This window comes from Athalia rosae, chromosome 5 (genome assembly GCF_917208135.1).
Source record: "Athalia rosae chromosome 5, iyAthRosa1.1, whole genome shotgun sequence".
NCBI classification, from domain to species: Eukaryota; Metazoa; Arthropoda; class Insecta; order Hymenoptera; family Athaliidae; genus Athalia; species Athalia rosae.
In genome coordinates, this window is record NC_064030.1 from 10,014,729 (window position 1) to 10,032,221 (window position 17,493).

At 34.7% G+C, this 17,493-nt stretch overlaps 3 protein-coding genes across 8 annotated transcripts; 2 read left to right on the top strand and 1 right to left on the bottom strand.

Annotated features, from left to right (window-relative positions):
• The first annotated feature begins 815 nt into the window (after positions 1-815).
• LOC105688553 (transcription factor E2F8-like) lies at positions 816-5,160 on the top strand. Its single transcript, XM_012404979.3, has 6 exons — positions 816-1,144; positions 1,347-1,596; positions 1,679-2,114; positions 2,187-2,430; positions 2,517-2,705; positions 2,793-5,160. The coding sequence occupies exons 2-6, from the start codon at positions 1,349-1,351 to the stop codon at positions 3,761-3,763; spliced, it is 2,088 nt and encodes a 695-aa protein (XP_012260402.2). The 5' UTR covers positions 816-1,144; positions 1,347-1,348; the 3' UTR covers positions 3,764-5,160.
• LOC105688554 (39S ribosomal protein L21, mitochondrial) lies at positions 5,108-6,252 on the bottom strand. The gene is made up of 4 exons (XM_012404980.3): positions 6,055-6,252; positions 5,839-5,967; positions 5,373-5,693; positions 5,108-5,286 (listed from the first exon to the last, which is right to left on the bottom strand). Exons 1-4 carry the CDS (start codon positions 6,152-6,154, stop codon positions 5,186-5,188), a joined length of 651 nt encoding a protein of 216 aa, XP_012260403.1. The 5' UTR covers positions 6,155-6,252; the 3' UTR covers positions 5,108-5,185.
• A 529-nt stretch (positions 6,253-6,781) lies between these two features.
• LOC105688550 (cholinephosphotransferase 1) lies at positions 6,782-17,250 on the top strand. Of its 6 annotated transcripts, none has more exons than XM_048655779.1 (10): positions 6,782-7,189; positions 7,594-7,741; positions 7,818-7,940; positions 8,019-8,122; positions 10,420-10,554; positions 11,664-11,795; positions 12,750-12,908; positions 12,994-13,119; positions 13,202-13,346; positions 15,709-17,250. In XM_048655779.1, exons 1-10 carry the CDS (start codon positions 6,953-6,955, stop codon positions 15,753-15,755), a joined length of 1,356 nt encoding a protein of 451 aa, XP_048511736.1. In that variant the 5' UTR covers positions 6,782-6,952; the 3' UTR covers positions 15,756-17,250. The 6 variants fall into 6 exon arrangements, with proteins under 6 accessions (XP_048511736.1, XP_048511737.1, XP_048511735.1 ...); XM_048655780.1 differs by lacking the exon at positions 15,709-17,250 and adding an exon at positions 14,044-15,364 and having other exon boundaries at positions 6,783-7,189; XM_048655778.1 differs by having other exon boundaries at positions 6,784-7,189; positions 15,723-17,250.
• The last annotated feature ends 243 nt before the right edge of the window (positions 17,251-17,493 follow it).

The window sequence follows — 17,493 nt, forward strand, 5'->3', positions numbered from 1 at the left end:
AGGACAACCCGCCGTTGAGGGGCGTCGTGGCGTCGAGTCGCAAGCTCACGTACTCTACCCTCCGCACATACTAACGTCGAATTACGAAAATTCGAGACCCCAGACGCTTCGTTGAACCCGCGTCCAGAAAAGTTTACAGTTCAAACCCGACCAGCCCAACGGGCAAAGAGAAATGGTGTATCAATGTCTCGTTAGCGAGATCTGATACCACATAGCAAATAAAAATAATACATTCACCTGCTGCAGGTACTTACACATACCTACCTGCCTATCTAGCAATGTATACGTTGACTGAGGATTTTCAGTCAACGGTGTATACCTGTCTGATTTTTCTCAACGAAGCCAAATTACTGACATTCGGATCTCGGACGTGAGCCAAAACGACCCATAGATATAATCAGAACTCAGACGAGGCTGTACTACCAAGTAGGCAATGAAAAATCTGCGTTCGATCACTCGTGACTGTGCAATAAACTTTGAAACCATACTCGCAGCTTCGTTTATTTCTGTAGATGCATTCTTCACTGTGTTTTGGAATATTGAATCAATATCGGTGGGGTATGGCTATAAATTACGAGTTAAGTCAACGCATCATGGACATCTCTACCAGAGCCTCTTATTTCCTAGGAAAAATAATGCGTTATGATAAAGTGTGCAATCGTGATACATCAGTAATATCGTCCCCAATCGCAGGCTGCCCATCTTTCTTAGAAGTTGAATATGAATTGAACGCACCGAATACCTTCCCGATGATGTGGATTATTGTGGAAGTCATTGATGACGTAATCAATTGGCTGAAACGTAATTAAATGTCTTAATACATACGATTCCTGCACTGTGCGGAACCGACAAACTTTCAAACGGTATGAAGAATTGATCGATACAATATATCGATGTGTCGATATTCAAATAGCGCGAAATCTCGCACTGGCCCGGCTCGCGCCAAAAAAAGGAACGTGGAATCGGACATCAAGAACATTCGTGCACTAGAAGGTTAGGTTAGGATATTATTTTATGCCGGCAAGGCAGTGAAGGCTGCTAGAGTCTGGAGCCAACTAGAGCTCTGGAAACGAAATATAAGTGCGTCTAAACAGCGTTGAGGTGTGGAATGTTGAGTGTACGTTAATCATACTACGAGAATGAGGTAATTAGAAAATTTAATCAAAGTACGAGTGGTGGTAACTCCGCTCAAATCACGAGAAAAAAAAAATAGAGTATAAATTCAGCAGAGGTTCTTGTATTTCAGGAAGTGTAACAATCATCCCTACGACAGTGTAGGGATGAATACGTTGAATTTTTATACTCCCACATAAATAGAAATACTTCATAATGAATTTACATTTCAGCCATGGATCCTGGAGCCAAAGAGTCTGTAGATCGCAGAGTGTTACGTGAACTTAGCAACGTCAAAACAGAACCTGTATCCCCCACAGCCAATCTTCGACTTCTAACTACCTTGGCATCAAATCTCAAAAGCGCACCCCAGATTAATGCTCAAGCAAAAATTAGCAGAATAAACATTTCCTGTAATTCAGATTCTGATCCTTTTAAATTGTTACCGCGCAAAGAAAAGTCTCTTGGGTTGTTGTGCAACAAGTGAGTTTGTGGAAGGTTTGATACATTACCATGATCGGGCTCTGGCTCTACTCAATAATTAATTATGATAACTTTGCTATAGATTTCTCAGTCTATATCCTTTGAGCATACAAAGTGAAATACCGCAAGAAATATCGCTGGATAAAACAGCAAAAACATTGGGTACTGAAAAGCGAAGGATATACGATATAATAAATGTTCTTGAAAGTCTCGAGATGGCTTCTAAAGCAGGAAAGAATCGATACTTGTGGCACGGACAAAGTAACTTACCCAGCACTCTAGCAAGACTCAAATCATTGGCCATTACATTGGGCCTGCGAGAACAGATCCAAGAAATACAGCAACAAAACAACGCATACACAGCTGATTATTTTGATGGATCACCTTATTTCATTGCACCAGTTGCACAGAGCCCAAATATTGATGCAAGCTTTACAGATATCAATAATGCTAAGGAGGATAAAAGCCTCGGAGTTATGTGCCAAAAATTTATCATGCTCTTTCTTGTATCATTAAAGGTATGTCGAATTTTCATAACGTATTTTCTAGCCCTGTAGATACTTTGTAATACTAACTGTATCGTGTCTTAGAACGGAGTTATAAATTTGGATATAGCGGCAAAAGTTCTTATAATGGGTACTGACGAGCCAAAAAAATTACCAAATACCACTGTCAGATCACGTTTCAAAACTAAAGTAAGAAGACTGTATGACATTGCTAATGTTTTGACAGCGATTGGTTTGATAAAAAAAGTCAGCAGGTCAGATAGTACGATAAGAAAGCCTATTTTTAAATATACCGGCCCAGACATCGACTACATTGACTTTGGCACAGGTAAGAATTCGACGATAATAGGATAAAATATCAATTTTAATGGACCCAACATTTTCAAAATACTCTATAATCGAGATCTTTTATAGACACGATCATCAGGGAAGGAACAAGACATTCGCTTATAGGAATGGCTACCCCTATTGGAAATGGTACGACCAAATTTTTTCCACAATCCACTTTGAAGCAATCCATTACGCCTAACAAATTACTCCTTGGCTCAACCACCCCTAATAATCATCGAAGAGAACCAAGAAAGAGGAAGCTATTTGGGACAGGTATTTTAGAATGAATTGCCTAATGCACATTCCAAGTGTAAAATAATTATGAGTTAATATTTCAAGTACTATTGGTTTACTTACCAGATGAAAAATTTGGTCGTACGATGAGCTCTCCTTGCCTGGATACTGATCGACCTTTAGATCGTTTGGATGATTCAATATTACAAGTTGCAGAAATGGAACTTGAGAGGCTGAAGTCAAGTGAACAACCAAAGCCAAAAGTTTGTATCAAATTATTTCCTAGGCACAATTCTGAATCCTGCGTATCAGCCACACAAGTTTCAGGTGAGTGGAGCAATATTTTGAACAGCCCGCATTCTTTGGAATCCAGAAATATCGAAAATCTATATTCCAAACCATTGAATGCATTGTTGGACAAATCCAGCCCGAATATACCTAAATGCCAAACAGGAACTAGTATTGATAGAAAAACTATTATGGCTGTTGATAATAAGAATCTAGTCGAAAATACTGCATTTAATGCATCTAACAGTTGTTTCCCATTATCAAACTCACCCCTCCCTATTAGTGTTCCTAGCTTGAAAACTCAAGTACCTACTGTAAACGTAACTTCCGTGAAATCTGATGTACGAATGAAAAACGAGGCTTCTTTTACGCCATTAAAACTAAAAATTAGAGATCCAAATATCATGAAAGTTGAAAATACCATGTCTAGGAAATTAATAGCTAAAGATGTCGGTTTGAACGCTACAAGAATGGTTAAAATCGCACCATATAAAATTCAAGCTAAGAGTTTCACACCGAAATTCGTTAATCTCGCGACTTTCAGTACCAATAAGTTAATTCCTATAAAATCAAGCGAATACAAAATCACCTCTCCTTTGCTACAACCTATTGTAGTAGAAAATCCTAGCCGTGTCAACAGTACAAGCTATGCTATTTTGACCCAGGTTCAAACTCCCGTGTTATCCCCAGGAGACTTATTTAAAGCCGTGCAAATAGGTGACACTTTACAACTAGTTCCAATAAGCAATCAAAATACGATCAAGTTTACCAGTGAAATCAATAATCAGTCCAATACAAATTGTAGCTAACAAAAAGTGATCGATGTTGAGTAAAGTTTTATCACATTTATAGTTATAAATTAACTAATCAGAATCTAGAGTTGATTTTTTTTATCATCACACTAAAGATATGATTTATCATCATAATTATTAATATATTATAGTATATTAATGCAATGTTATAAGAGCCTACGGATACATATTTTATTAACAAAATTTTTGTGATTCTATTATATACACGTACTAACAATTTGTTACATCAGTCGCTGATGATAAGTTTCATCATAATATTAGATATAAGTATTTATTATCATTAGAAGCAATTACGATATGATCGTTGCCCTTATCATCTCAGCTTCCTTCGCAATATGAATTTCATTGTCAGTAAAGAAAACAAATGTTAAAAAGCTGTTACTGAAGTCGGAGGTATAGAAAATTTAATGGGTAATCGACCCTACTGCACGATACTTTTTCGTACTTTTAGCATATTACACTTACGCTAATGAAACAAAAGATGTTGGAGTCGCTGTATCATTTGTTCAATATTGAGTTGACTTTAACACGCTAAAAGTTTGATAAGAAGTTGAATTTGACTGACGCAATTTGGTGTGGGTCTCTAATTATGTTTTTATACTGAATAAGATGTCGCTTTAAAAAATTTTATTCGTCACAATGGAGCTTAATCCTCAATCTAAGACACTTTGCAATAAATCACTGTTATTTAATCATTAATTTCAAGTCTGAGGATACTTCTGACGCTGTGCAATAATTTACATCTCTGATGACTAATAATTTCTATCTAATAATTCACGCTGTGTTGTCCGCAACAACACTCTACTTGAAGTCCACCCAAATGTTAAACCAATAATTAGTTACTCGTATCAATCGCATTGCTAAGATCTAATGAGAAATTAGTGAAAATTTGATTTAGAATGTTAAATGACAGCAGAACCCTATCTGGTTGAAAAATAGATAACCGATGAATTTGTAGTATAATATCCGTCACAGAAATAATTAGTTACTCGAATCAATCGTACTGCTACAATCTAATGAAAAATTAGTGAAAATTTGATTTAGGATGTTAAATGACAGCAGAACCCTATCTGGTTGAAAAATAGATAACCGATGAATTTGTAGTATAATATCCGTCACAGAAATAAGTTTACAATACAAAGGGGCTATATCTAAAATTTTTCCAAAAAATACCAAAAGTCAAACTTTTGTACTTTTTCAATTATGTTTCCCCCTAGCTTTTTACACTTATAAGTTATATTTTGGGACGCGGTAGAATCTTGTAGTTGAAATTGAATTAAAACTGCTCTATTATTTTTACAATAAATGAGAATATCTGTTATATTGGAATAATGGAATTAATTTTCTGGAGCCACTATATGTATACTTTGTTATTAAATCAAACTAAAAATGTACATTTGTATTTTGTATCACATCAAATTAAAATATTCTGTCCAATCCTTCAAATTCCTTACAATCGTTCAATTTGCCATTTATGTTGATAGAATTTATTCTCAACATTGTGTGCTCATCTCTGCGGACTGAAAATAAGATATAAGTTGAAAAATAGTTGAATGTCAAAAATATATGAACTACAGAGGGCTGTGAATACTACACATCAACTTACAATTGATTCTCATGTACTGTTTCCTCCTCTTTTTTTTGAAGTGAGTTTTTACATGTGACATAGACTTTTCAACAACAGTGGCATCAATATTTATCTGTTGCCTGTTGAGAATCGGTCTTCCTATCAGTGTAAAATCAGAGCTTCCAACCAGAAGGACTTTTTCTAGAGTCAGTCTGTCTCCGATCTGAGGTGGCCAATAACCTTGGATGATAATTATGTCATTTTCAGTGACTTTAAATTGTTTGCCGCAAACTTGAACTATCGCAAACAAGCGTCCTGTAGATGCAGTCGCTATCTGTGCGTTCACTCTCTCTATAACATCTGAAAGTAATAGATTGATTAATAACTGTAAGAAAATCGAATGCTCAGTTGTAATCGCAGACAGGTTGTGTGGGAATTTCCACAACACCTACAATGTTAATTTTCATTCAACCTCGAAATGAACATACAAGAAGTTGATGATTACCGCGTGTTATTTTTTCATCCTCTTCTGTGGAGTTCTGAACTTCTTCTTGATGCGAAGGAGCGAATTTATTTTGATTGGATAATGTTTGTGAACGTAATCCAGCGGTAGGAATTTCCCATAATCTAACACCTGAAAAATAGGTTATGAATTGCTCATTTATGGATCTAACAACGAGACCGACTGTGAGATGAATTGACAAATATCGCATTCGCTAACCTTGCGCCTTGACATTGATCAAAAGTGGTGGAGAAATTCTCTTGAAACAATTACTTGCCGCACCAACTAATATTCGGGAGAAACCCATAAACGCTGCCATACTTCTGTAGCGATTTTGTTGTTCCCAAGCAAATGTTTGTTCCCTCTGCTAATCCGAAACGTGACGCTCCTGGAAACGGACTGAACTTTCAATAGTCCGGCGTGACCATCGACCACTGGTAGGGGTTCCCAACTGCATAATTGCCGATATACACAATCGGACGAAATCGGCAACTATAATCCTTTATTATCTTATACATAGGTAATTAAAAAAATCCTGTATTTCCCCCGCATCCCAGAAGGTAAATGCGGAAATAATTTCCCTGGTTGTGACTAGTTGGTTTATAGATGATCATACCTGTATTTTCTCAGTGGTCTAAAGTTACTTATATTGAAAGTAGCATTTCATTACTATTGCGCAGACGATGCACCATCCTGAATCCGACGTTGAACATCCTATCTGAGAAAATCTAATTACCCATTATTTCAACGAAGGGTACATTTACAATCAGATAATTCAGTTCTTATTATATCATCATGATGCTATCATATCTCTTCGGCATCTGAAACTAATTTTGAAGTCACGTGCCAAAACGCAGATTCAATTTGCACGCCGACAGTCTGAACACCAACCAAAGTCAGTTCGACCATTCTCAGCGGGCTTCCGTAGTGAGACAGCTTCCGGCGACCACAGCGCTTCGCATAAGTTGTCAGTACGTGTACGTAGGTGCCCGTGAATGTAGCACGTAGTCTGTCAAATTATTTCATTCAGAAAGAAAGTGCTAAAAAATATAATCAATGTGCAGAAAAGTGTTGTCCGGAGTATCTTATGTGAAAAAGCGATAATAAGAAATTAAACATGCAGTTTTACAAAGAGAGATTGCTATCTCCAGGTCAGCTGAAAAGGCTAAATGAGCACAAGTACAGCTGTACTAGCGTTAGCCTAATGGACCCATTTTTGCAACCGTGGTGGAATTGGCTTGTCAGTAAAGTTCCGTTATGGCTTGCGCCCAACTTAATTACAATTATTGGTCTCGTCATCAACATCTTAACAACTCTAATACTCGTGTGGCACAGTCCTGACGCCAGAATTGAGGTACGTAAGCACTCAAAACATTACCATAACCTCCAATCGCAACTTTTCTCATTTACGTCAGAAAGTATTTGAGCGATACAACTACACGTGAAGTGTTTATTTTTTCGATAAAGCGATTATTATCTTCGTACAGTTATGCAATTACAATTTTAGTCAAATCTTTGTCAAATCTTAGATTTTTAGAACCTGCCAGCTTATTTATACTCTGGAACATGAAACTTATTGGCAAGTTACAGGAGATTGTGACTCAGATTTGTTTTCATGTCTCGAGGTTCTCATGTAGTGGGCATATTATGTGGATTTTATTATGTAAAATATCTTTCCTCACGCTGATTGTCAAGGAATACATTTTGTTGGCACCAGTTCAATTTTATGCTCTAACAATTCTTGTTCTATACGTTCAGGCACCACGGTGGGCATGTCTTTTGTGTGCCCTCGGCTTGTTCATTTATCAAAGTCTTGATGCCATTGATGGTAAACAAGCGAGGAGAACTGGAACACAAAGTCCATTGGGCGAATTATTCGATCACGGATGTGACTCTATTTCAACAGGTGAATTTGTCACCCACTGAACTTCAACTAAATATCCTTCTGCTCAATCGATAACCTTTACAAATCATATTTACAGTGTTTGTTGCCTTGTCGGCATGCATAGCTGTGCAGTTAGGATACTATCCAACCTGGATGTTTTTCCAATGTTTTTGTGCCATGACATTATTTTATTGCGCTCATTGGCAAACTTATGTTTCAGGTAAGAATACCTTGTCTTATCTGCTGTACATATGTTTGTAGACATTTAGCCTAAATCAAATAAGTTTTTCATAAACAGGAACACTGAGGTTTGGGAAAGTGGATGTCACAGAAGCTCAATTTACAATCATGGGAATCCACGTTATTTCTGGAATTTTTGGGCCAAGTGTTTGGATGATGGAGGTTGTGTTCATTTAAATATATAATTTTTTTATTTTTCACCTTGTTTCTGAATATCATTTGAATTGCTAAATATCCAATAAGTTTTAAAAGCATGAACAGGTAGTCCATGTGCTTTTCAATTTCTTGATAATTTCTTGATAATCTTTTATTACGTTGCATACTTCTGTATGCACATTGCGTATGGATTCTAAATTTCCGAATGATTATATTATTTCGAAGCCCACGTCACACATCCATGACAATAAGATTTTACAAGGAAGCATTCATTATCAGAATATGATAACTTTTATTTGTTCATTCCACATTGAATTATTACTTATTAGTTGTACTCAGTTTGACAATTATACAAGCTATGGTCAATCTGAAACTAATGACCAATGGCTATTATGTCATGTTTCAAACTCAAAACACCTATTTAACAAGTTTTGAGCACATATCGCAAATTTTTATGAAAAGAAAATCAGCCATTTCCTATATGAGGTATGTAAGATTGACTCCACAGCTGTTCTCAAACTTTTGACCTGTGACCTTAAATTTATTCACCCTTGAGATTTCATTTTGAGATACAAGTTTGGCTATTTGCTCGGCTCATTTGAGTTTGAAACCAATAAGCATGTAACGAATCATTTTTCCTCAATCATTTTTCTATACAATTTCACCAATTAATGACACATCAAAACTCAACTTTTCAGTTTTCTTCTTTCTAAAAGATATGGTGAAAGCAATTCAATATTGGTTTTACAAACTTACTCTTGAATACATATTAATTTTTAATTTTTAATTTTTTATCTTTCCAATTCCCTTGATTCCAGGGATGATGAAATGCTTTGCATTGCTATTATTCAATTTCCAATTATTTTTAATGATTCACCTCACATAGAGACCTTAATTCGTCTGTTGCAACATCTAATTTCTGATCTGGTTGAAAACTCAGCTCTACTTGTGCTATAAACTAGACAACGTGTCTCAGCAAATGCTAGTCTGCAAAGTCTAACGATAATGTTTCTTGCAGATACCATACATTGATGGTTTTGAATTTAAATATTTGCTAGGAGTAATGACAGTGGTGTGTGCATTGGCAAACTTATATTCCATGTTTTCGGTGATTTTCACCGGAGGAGTGGGCAAGAATGGTTCGACTGTTGCTGTAAGTTTGATAGTTAGACTTTTCAGTTGGCGATGCAGCAAAAGGGAACTGCATGGCATGAGGAGCGGTGCTGATTTTACCTACTCACAATGTTGTATTAACTAACATTGATTTCAATTACTTCATTTCAAGTCATATCAATTCTATTTCATCCTTTCCCTTTGTTCATGTCCTTATCATTTACGATCAATGCTTAAACAGATCATGAAAATTATTCTTTTCTTTTTTCGATTACATAGATGTTATTAGTAGACTAAACTTTGGTTTCCTTGTAATTACTAGATCGGGGTCTTAGAAACTTTATTGCTCTGATATGTTAACGTGAAAATATTTCTATAATTTACAGTCACTAAAATACATCATGCAAATGAGTTCAAAAGGCAGTATCGAATAATATTACAGCTATGAATTAATCTTCATAGCAGCTATTATTACCAAGACATGTAATGTAGTAAACTTTAAGTTACAATGGCACTTGCAATGGCACTTCCAAGTCTCTGATCTTTTACTTTCAATAGAGCAAGAAAAATATGTTGAATACAGCTTGTACAGTACTCATGCGCAGTATTAGTCTTTTGATTTAGAACTCTCTGATGTTAATTAATCGATAATTTCTATATACTTTTACATGCACCTGTAGCGCAATCTTTTTTTCGTGTTGCATGGAATTTTTGATTAATACCTGTTTACCTCTGTCACACTAAAGTGCTACTTTAAACTTTTTCTCACCTGCTCATTTCAGATAACCAAACGTGTTTTCTTCCAAGTCCAGCTATAGGTTTGGAATATATTAATTCTAACGGTAAAAAAACGCTCTTTCGAAAATTAATGTTAAATGAATTTGGGACTTGGAAGGGAGTCAGAAGTCTCTTGATGAATCGTGTGATAATTTAAAAGTCAGCAGTTCCCACGTGCCTTCAATCCCTCGTGTCAATTTATTAGCTGGAAAAAAAAAGAATGAAAAATTTGTAGATAATATATATAAGTATTGAGTTTATCAGATTCTATTTTTTCCGTTATTTCAGCATAGGTACCACCAAAAACAATTGGCGCACACGATGAAATTTTTTCCTCATCTGAAGCAAAATTTTTATCTCATTTTTTTGATTATAAAATCGCTATAATTGGCAGATTTTATACGTTTGTTTAGATTCCCATTCCCGGACTTGGCACTATCAATAACTCCGCAGCCGCGATTTTTTATGCAGGCTACATTCACGTGTTCGTTGAATTCTGTAGAGTCTTTGAATCTGGTGGTGTTGGAAAGAATGGTTCCACAATTGCAGTAAGTCATGATAATTGGCTCATTGCATATTTAAACCTTATGAGTTATTCTTGTAATATATTAATATAGGAAATCTTATAATTTACATGCCTCTTTGTGCTTGCCCATGTTCTATCGGGCATTACTATGGGTATTACGTGGTGAAAAATTTACAAAGCCAGGGAAAATCTTCAGTCTTTCTTTTTTTTAAAAGCTGACAGTCGCAGGGTGTGCCCATTGTCTGGTGAAGTTCTTTCTTTTTCCTATTTTACGAAGTTAATTTTGCTCAATTAAAATAATGTGTTCTATCACGTAAGACATCTTGCCCTTCAATGAAAATTTATTTAAATCTTCACACTGCTGAAACACAACATTAAATTTATCCACAACAACACTAACAGATATTTTTATATATGTGTGAAACGATGTCTCTTAATACGTATTTATTTCACAAGAACGGGCTATAAGTTTGTCACTTACAATTTTAACAGTGATGTTTTTCCTGGTAGTGGAATCATTTTCAAATCTAAAAATTTATAACATTATTTTCATTCGTTTCAGTATCGATTCAATGAAGTAGGAAGGTGATTTACTCGTTATGGTAAATTCAACTAGTCTGCGAATAAGTATTCTGGTTGAAAACACAAAATACGTAATCCAGAAACATTATGCATACATTTTGCAAGCAACAACTTCTAAAGCAACTATTGGATCGTGTCAAAAACTATTCAGACATCATCTCATGGACCAGTCAAATTATAGAGACAACTTTGTGCTCATCATTAATGCCTTCTATGATGAAAATGATCGCCATGACCGGAAATTCATGACAATCAAGATTTACTTATCAAAATTGTTTTAATAATTGCTTCTAGTTTTCTATTCATAATTTTCTTGAACCAAGTACTGGTCTCAATGTTTGATTTTTTTAAATTATTAATAATAATTGGAAGATGTGTGGTGTGTCATGGGGGATTCGAAGCGTTTAAATTTAAACATGAATTAAGTTATTAGTCTTTCATTTTACGTTGATGCTATTTGATCGACCAAAATGACAGAACTTTTGTACTCATTGCACGTGTGTATCTCTCTTTACAACTAACCAGCAGTTGTATATTTCGAACATGTAGTTGCCATACATTAACACAGAGGTGAAGGTGTTTCCTCTGTGGGCAGCAGTCGGCATCGCTGTTTTGCTAGCGCAGAGCAGCGTGTCAGTAATTCTTGCCGGTGGTGTCGGAAAGAATGGCTCCACCGTTGCTGTAAGTCAGCCAAGACAAAGTTCGAACCCTTTGCCCTTTGTAGTGCACAAACCATATATCACTTGGATTTAGGCCCATGCAAATCAGAAATATACTTGGTATATGTAAATATGATGGTCATATTGATATGTTAACATACAATTCAGAATGCAATAAATAGAATTCCATTGATAGTTAGTTATTCTATTCATACCATTCTTACAAACAATCCATTTGTAAAAGCAGTGCTGTAGGCATTAGATTTCCAAATGAATCCGACGAGTATGAAAAATTGGCCAAATAGATCAGAACAATTTAATGTTATTTACCAATGGGCCTAGGTCTTGCACTGTAATCTCAGTTGATCGTATCACAAAGTGGTTTTTTCATTCCTTAATTTTATATACCTTTGCCACCCATTCTATACCTATCAATGGTCACTATTTTTTCAAATCTTTTCAATATCAATCATATTTTAAAGTCCAAACCTTGATAATTCCTCTCTCTTGAAATCATCTAAACTATGCCTGCATAACAAAATTTTCACAATGCTATGTGAAATGGTTTTGAAGCATGATTTAATGGTAAAGGTTGTGCCTGTCATTCACTTTGCAGACGTGGAAATTTTTAACTATGGTTGAGTGTAATCAATTTGAATACATTTTTTCAAAGAATCTTCTCTGCTTGAGTGATATTTGAATAATTTCCTAAATTTCCATAGTTTTATGATCATTTTATTACTATTGGTTGGTGGGTTATGATTAAATCTGATTTTACGTTCTGGTTTGAAAGTTTACCAGTATCAAATTCACGGGCATGCTTTTCTATCATTATTTCAACAATTGCATTGAGGGGAAAATTCAAACTTGGAATGGGCTAATGAAGATAGTAGTGCAATGCATAATCGCTTTGTAGCTAAAGATTATTAATCAAACCCGTATATTACTGAGTACTGTAGAAATTAATTTATTTTAGGGAACTTCGGTACTGTCACCGATAATCCCCTTCAGTTTTGTTGTGGTGCCCGCCTTTATAATATACAGAAAAAGTGCTGAGCACGTCTATGAAAATCATCCTGCCTTGTATATACTGGCCTTTGGCATGGTAGCTGCCAAAGTAACTAACCGGCTTGTGGTAAGTTGTGGTTTAGTAAAAAAGCCTATTCAAATATTGTACAAAGTTGTGGAAGTGTCCAAAATACTCGTCTTTTCATTGATAGGTCGCACACATGACTAAAAATGAAATGCAATACCTGGATACTGCACTGATTGGACCTGCGATGCTGTTCCTCAATCAGTACTTCAATTTCTTTATCAAAGAATATTACGTTCTTTGGCTTTGTTTAGTAAGTGATGCTGTGTGATCATATTTTTCAATTACAAATTCATTCACTCGTTGGGCTGATGAAATTGTTATTCATCTTTCAGATTTGGGTGACATTAGACTTACTTCGGTATTCTTCTCAAGTTTGCTTGGAAATTTGTGATCACCTGAAAATCATGCTCTTCAGGATACCAGTGGGTGGACACCGCATTGGGACTTCACAGACTTCCATTATCACCGAGAAAAACGGTACTAACAGGCTTCAACGTAATAGACTGCAAAAAAAACACCACTAGGTCCACACCGTGATAATGAATGTACTGTACATACACATTTTATAATTGACGATTGTGCAATGATTTGTGGTTTATTATCCAAAGTTTTAATATCATTGTACATAAAATGTCACGAAGCACTGTTCGTTCATTATCACGTTATACTTTGCTCGCCCCCAAACCAATTGGACAATAAAAAATGAGTTATATTTTAGTCATGAGGTCAGATTTCTGGTTTTTTCAATTTCAAACAAATTACCAGTATTCAGCTCATCGATGAAACATAGTTCAGTAGAGTTGAAGTGTTTTTGAATCCCTACTTAATTGAAAATTAGCAACGTAAGAATCATCGCTATGATGAAGTTGAAACTATCAAGCCCCATTCCTGTCTTCTCAGTGTTTTAAGTGCCAAAAATTGCAGTTGTATTTATTCCGAACTAGCGTTAATAATTCGGAAATTAAGAGCTCATTTTTTTACATGACATTAGTTGGGGCGGAGGAGCGAGTTAGGTTTTTAACGAGGAATTGGTGATGGGTCCTTTTTCTAAATAATTAAACGACTGCAAGCAAGCTTGAGAATTTGATCTAGCATGACTTCACTCAATTAGTTCAATTTTATTTAACGATCTTCCTTAACTGTGAGTGTTTGCGCTTTTTTATCCTATTTACAGAGTGGTGATTATCAGAAATCTGTAGCCTCTAGTTCCATAACACTCAGGTGGCTGTGAGCAAGGTTACCAGAACTGGATGCTCCTTTTAAGATGCAACTGCTTATTAATGACCTTTACTTGTCTGAATTGGTGCTCCGAAATACCAATAAGTCGACGCGTTCTACATTCTTTCTACTTGAAATCAAATTCTCACAGACACCTAACAACACTGTAAAAACGTTGAATAATGTCGCTTGTCCTCTTACTTGTCTAATGAAACACTACAAGGATATCAGATGGCTGTAGATCTGTTTCCACCTGCTTGATCATTGAGAAACTATCCACAAAGTTGATTCAGTTTAGAACCTTTTCTTTCTTTTTAATTTACTTGCTCATAAATGTATTTGATTTTCCTCAGTATACATATGATATTCATATATTTTCTAGTAATGTTCATGAGGTGACAAGTGATGTGATTAAACGACTTACGGTACCATCTTAACGCTGTATCTTACATTGCTCTCTTTAGCCCACCATAACTTAAAATAACAGTAAAACCACAGTCTTCTAGTCAGTCTATGTCTCTATGACTTTTCAGAATGATCTGAGTGAATTAAATGTAGAAAAAAACGAACAAAGTAAAAACTAAATTCCTATCACCAATTTTTTACAAGTAAATGAAAAAAAAAGTAAACATTGTTGACAGTGAGATAAGAATTAGAAATTCGTCACGTGTTGTTTTCTGGATGTACGCATGCATTATTTATACGATGAATGTAGATTTTTAAACGCAACTAAAAGCAATTAAAAAATATCGATAGATCAGACCCCACCCCCCCTTCCAATAACTTTCTGTAGAAGAAAGTCAACTATTGAGTTACGATGCTCAGTTGCCTTTTGGATAGATGGAATATTCATCCAGTTTTCTAATCCCCAGCCACACAAGGATAGCATCTTTCCCTTAATGACAACCTTTTGTATATATCATTAAGCGTGAGACCTAACACTGTATATAAAAATGACATTTTTATCATCCTAATATATTTATCAGATTTATGTGAATCATTAACCAAACGAAATGTATTAAAGTATGCTATTTAACATCATCAGTCGAGCTGTTTCTTTTCATTTTAAATTTTTATTTTTTTCTTTGTTTTTGGTACAAATCGCTGAGCGAAAGATGTACGTAGTGTTTGTAGATGTAACCGATGAAACATTTATACTCTTATAAACAAATTACAGGTAGCATTGAATTTTTTAAGGTAAACAAGTTGTGGTTGATGATATAAATTGAGTAATGAAATGATGATGTATATTAATAAACGCAGGTTGTATTATGAAATATTTTATAAGACTAAATAATCCAGAGAACCTTTCCATATCTCTACTGCTCAATTTATGCTCTACATTCTACAAATTTCTAGGTACGTTAACATTCTCTTTAGTATGATTTTCTTCGGATTTTGGATATGCACTTGACAAACTAAAACCCTGCATGTAAGGGTGTGCGGTCTTTTTTGTGCAACATTTGTAGACTATTTTCTCCTGTTTTGATGTTACTCACTTTTTTTTAATAGATTCGTAATATTTTTATTTGCAATAAATACGCAAACACTCCTTATTTTCAGTTACAACTAAATAACTTTAATGATTTCTTTTATATGTAAATGTTTGGTATGCATGAAGAGTTTTGTTTGCAGTTCACATGGTGGTGGAACAAGAACCCCTGTTAGACGAGGAGTATCACCACGGTTCTGACACATCCTTCGACCTCTGATATTTAGATAATAATTTTTTTATCGCAGTAGATGGTTAATAATATGCCTATGAATCTTACGCTATGATGTGATATTCCATTGGTTCTAAAGATGGATGGTGTGTAGAGACAAAGTTGGCAAACTCAGAGCGATGTATTATTCTTCATAAGAAATTCGTAATTAGAGAATAGTAAATAACAAGTGATGACCAATAACCTATCTCAAAATTTAGAAATTCTGCATCCTCTTTAGATATTCTTTCGTCAATGTACAACCGAGGAAATGACAGTTTATTTGCTCTGCCACAACATTAGTTGATTACAATACTTGTCAGTAATAAATGTCTTATACCAGGCCAAACGGCTCTTGCATGAGAGTCTGAGTTACATTAGTTGCATAGAAAACGATATGTAAATAAAATTATAGATCTATCTGTCATGCATAGAAAATTCTCAGAAACGCGAATTCAAAATAAAAGAATATTCAGTACTTCTGATAAATATAGCTGCTCATCCATGTATCGGAATCTGCTGTATTCCATAGTTCTTTTATTTGGAATATTCCCACTTGAAGTAACCCAAAAGCTGATAAACTCAGATGATGTTACTGTAATAATATACGTGTAATTCATTGTAAGATAAATTGTTGAATATTGAAAGCAAAGAATTTGATAACATGAGTTTCCTCTGCTCGCTGGATCAAGTTGATGTAAATGAAAGAAAAAAATCTAGTATTTCTACAATCTCATCAAATAGAATTAGTAATATATGTTTTATTTTTCTGATCGTGAGACTTAATATTGTACATAGATTTTAAGTCTCACGCATTCTCTAAGTGCCTTCATAATGTTTTTTTATAGATTACTTGCATTGTATTCATCAAAATATATACCGAAAATATCTTGATGATACTAACTACAGAATTTTTTGAAATCTACCGTCAACCGCTTGATTACTTGTGTCGAGAACCACTATGTACCTAAGTTATTATAATATTTATTAATTGTGTACACGTGTATTGACTGACAAAATTGCCCATTAAAGGGAATTTTCATGAGCTTGCGTCACAGAACTTTGCAAGCACTAAAGTATTTCGTTGATCTTCTTTTTTTAACAGTTTTTATTCTCAACAGGATATCAGTATAACAAAATTAATTCCTTGTACCTTAAGAGTATTTTAATCGACTTTCGATGATTTAATTCGAAAACTTCAGATAATGAAATAATCTTTCGAAAAATATATTCGTTCAATTATATTTAACGGATGGCGAATCGTTCGTTGAACCTGTAACATTTATTTAATGAAAATTCGTAATTAACAAATTATAACAGGGTTATACTTTTGGATTGAATTTAAATTATTAATAATATTGATAAATATAGTGAATACAGTTTTATCTAAAAATTAAGCATGCGTGTTAACTTTGTTGTTGGGAAAATAAATGTGTTGTTTAAATGGTGTATAATAATAATCCATAATATATTTTTTTCAATCCCAATGAATTTTTCATGCGTAATGCACGCTTCATATTGTATTTCTGTTGCATGATGCATTAATGGGAAGCATATTTAGACGTGCATGATCCTTCGCCTACTTGGTTAGGCATTATGTTTAATTAAAATAGTGAAAATTATTCACCAGAAATAAATCTATGAGTGATTTCTTTTTTCATGCGGCGTGCATGGCAATATCTCGAATTTATCTCTGAAATTCT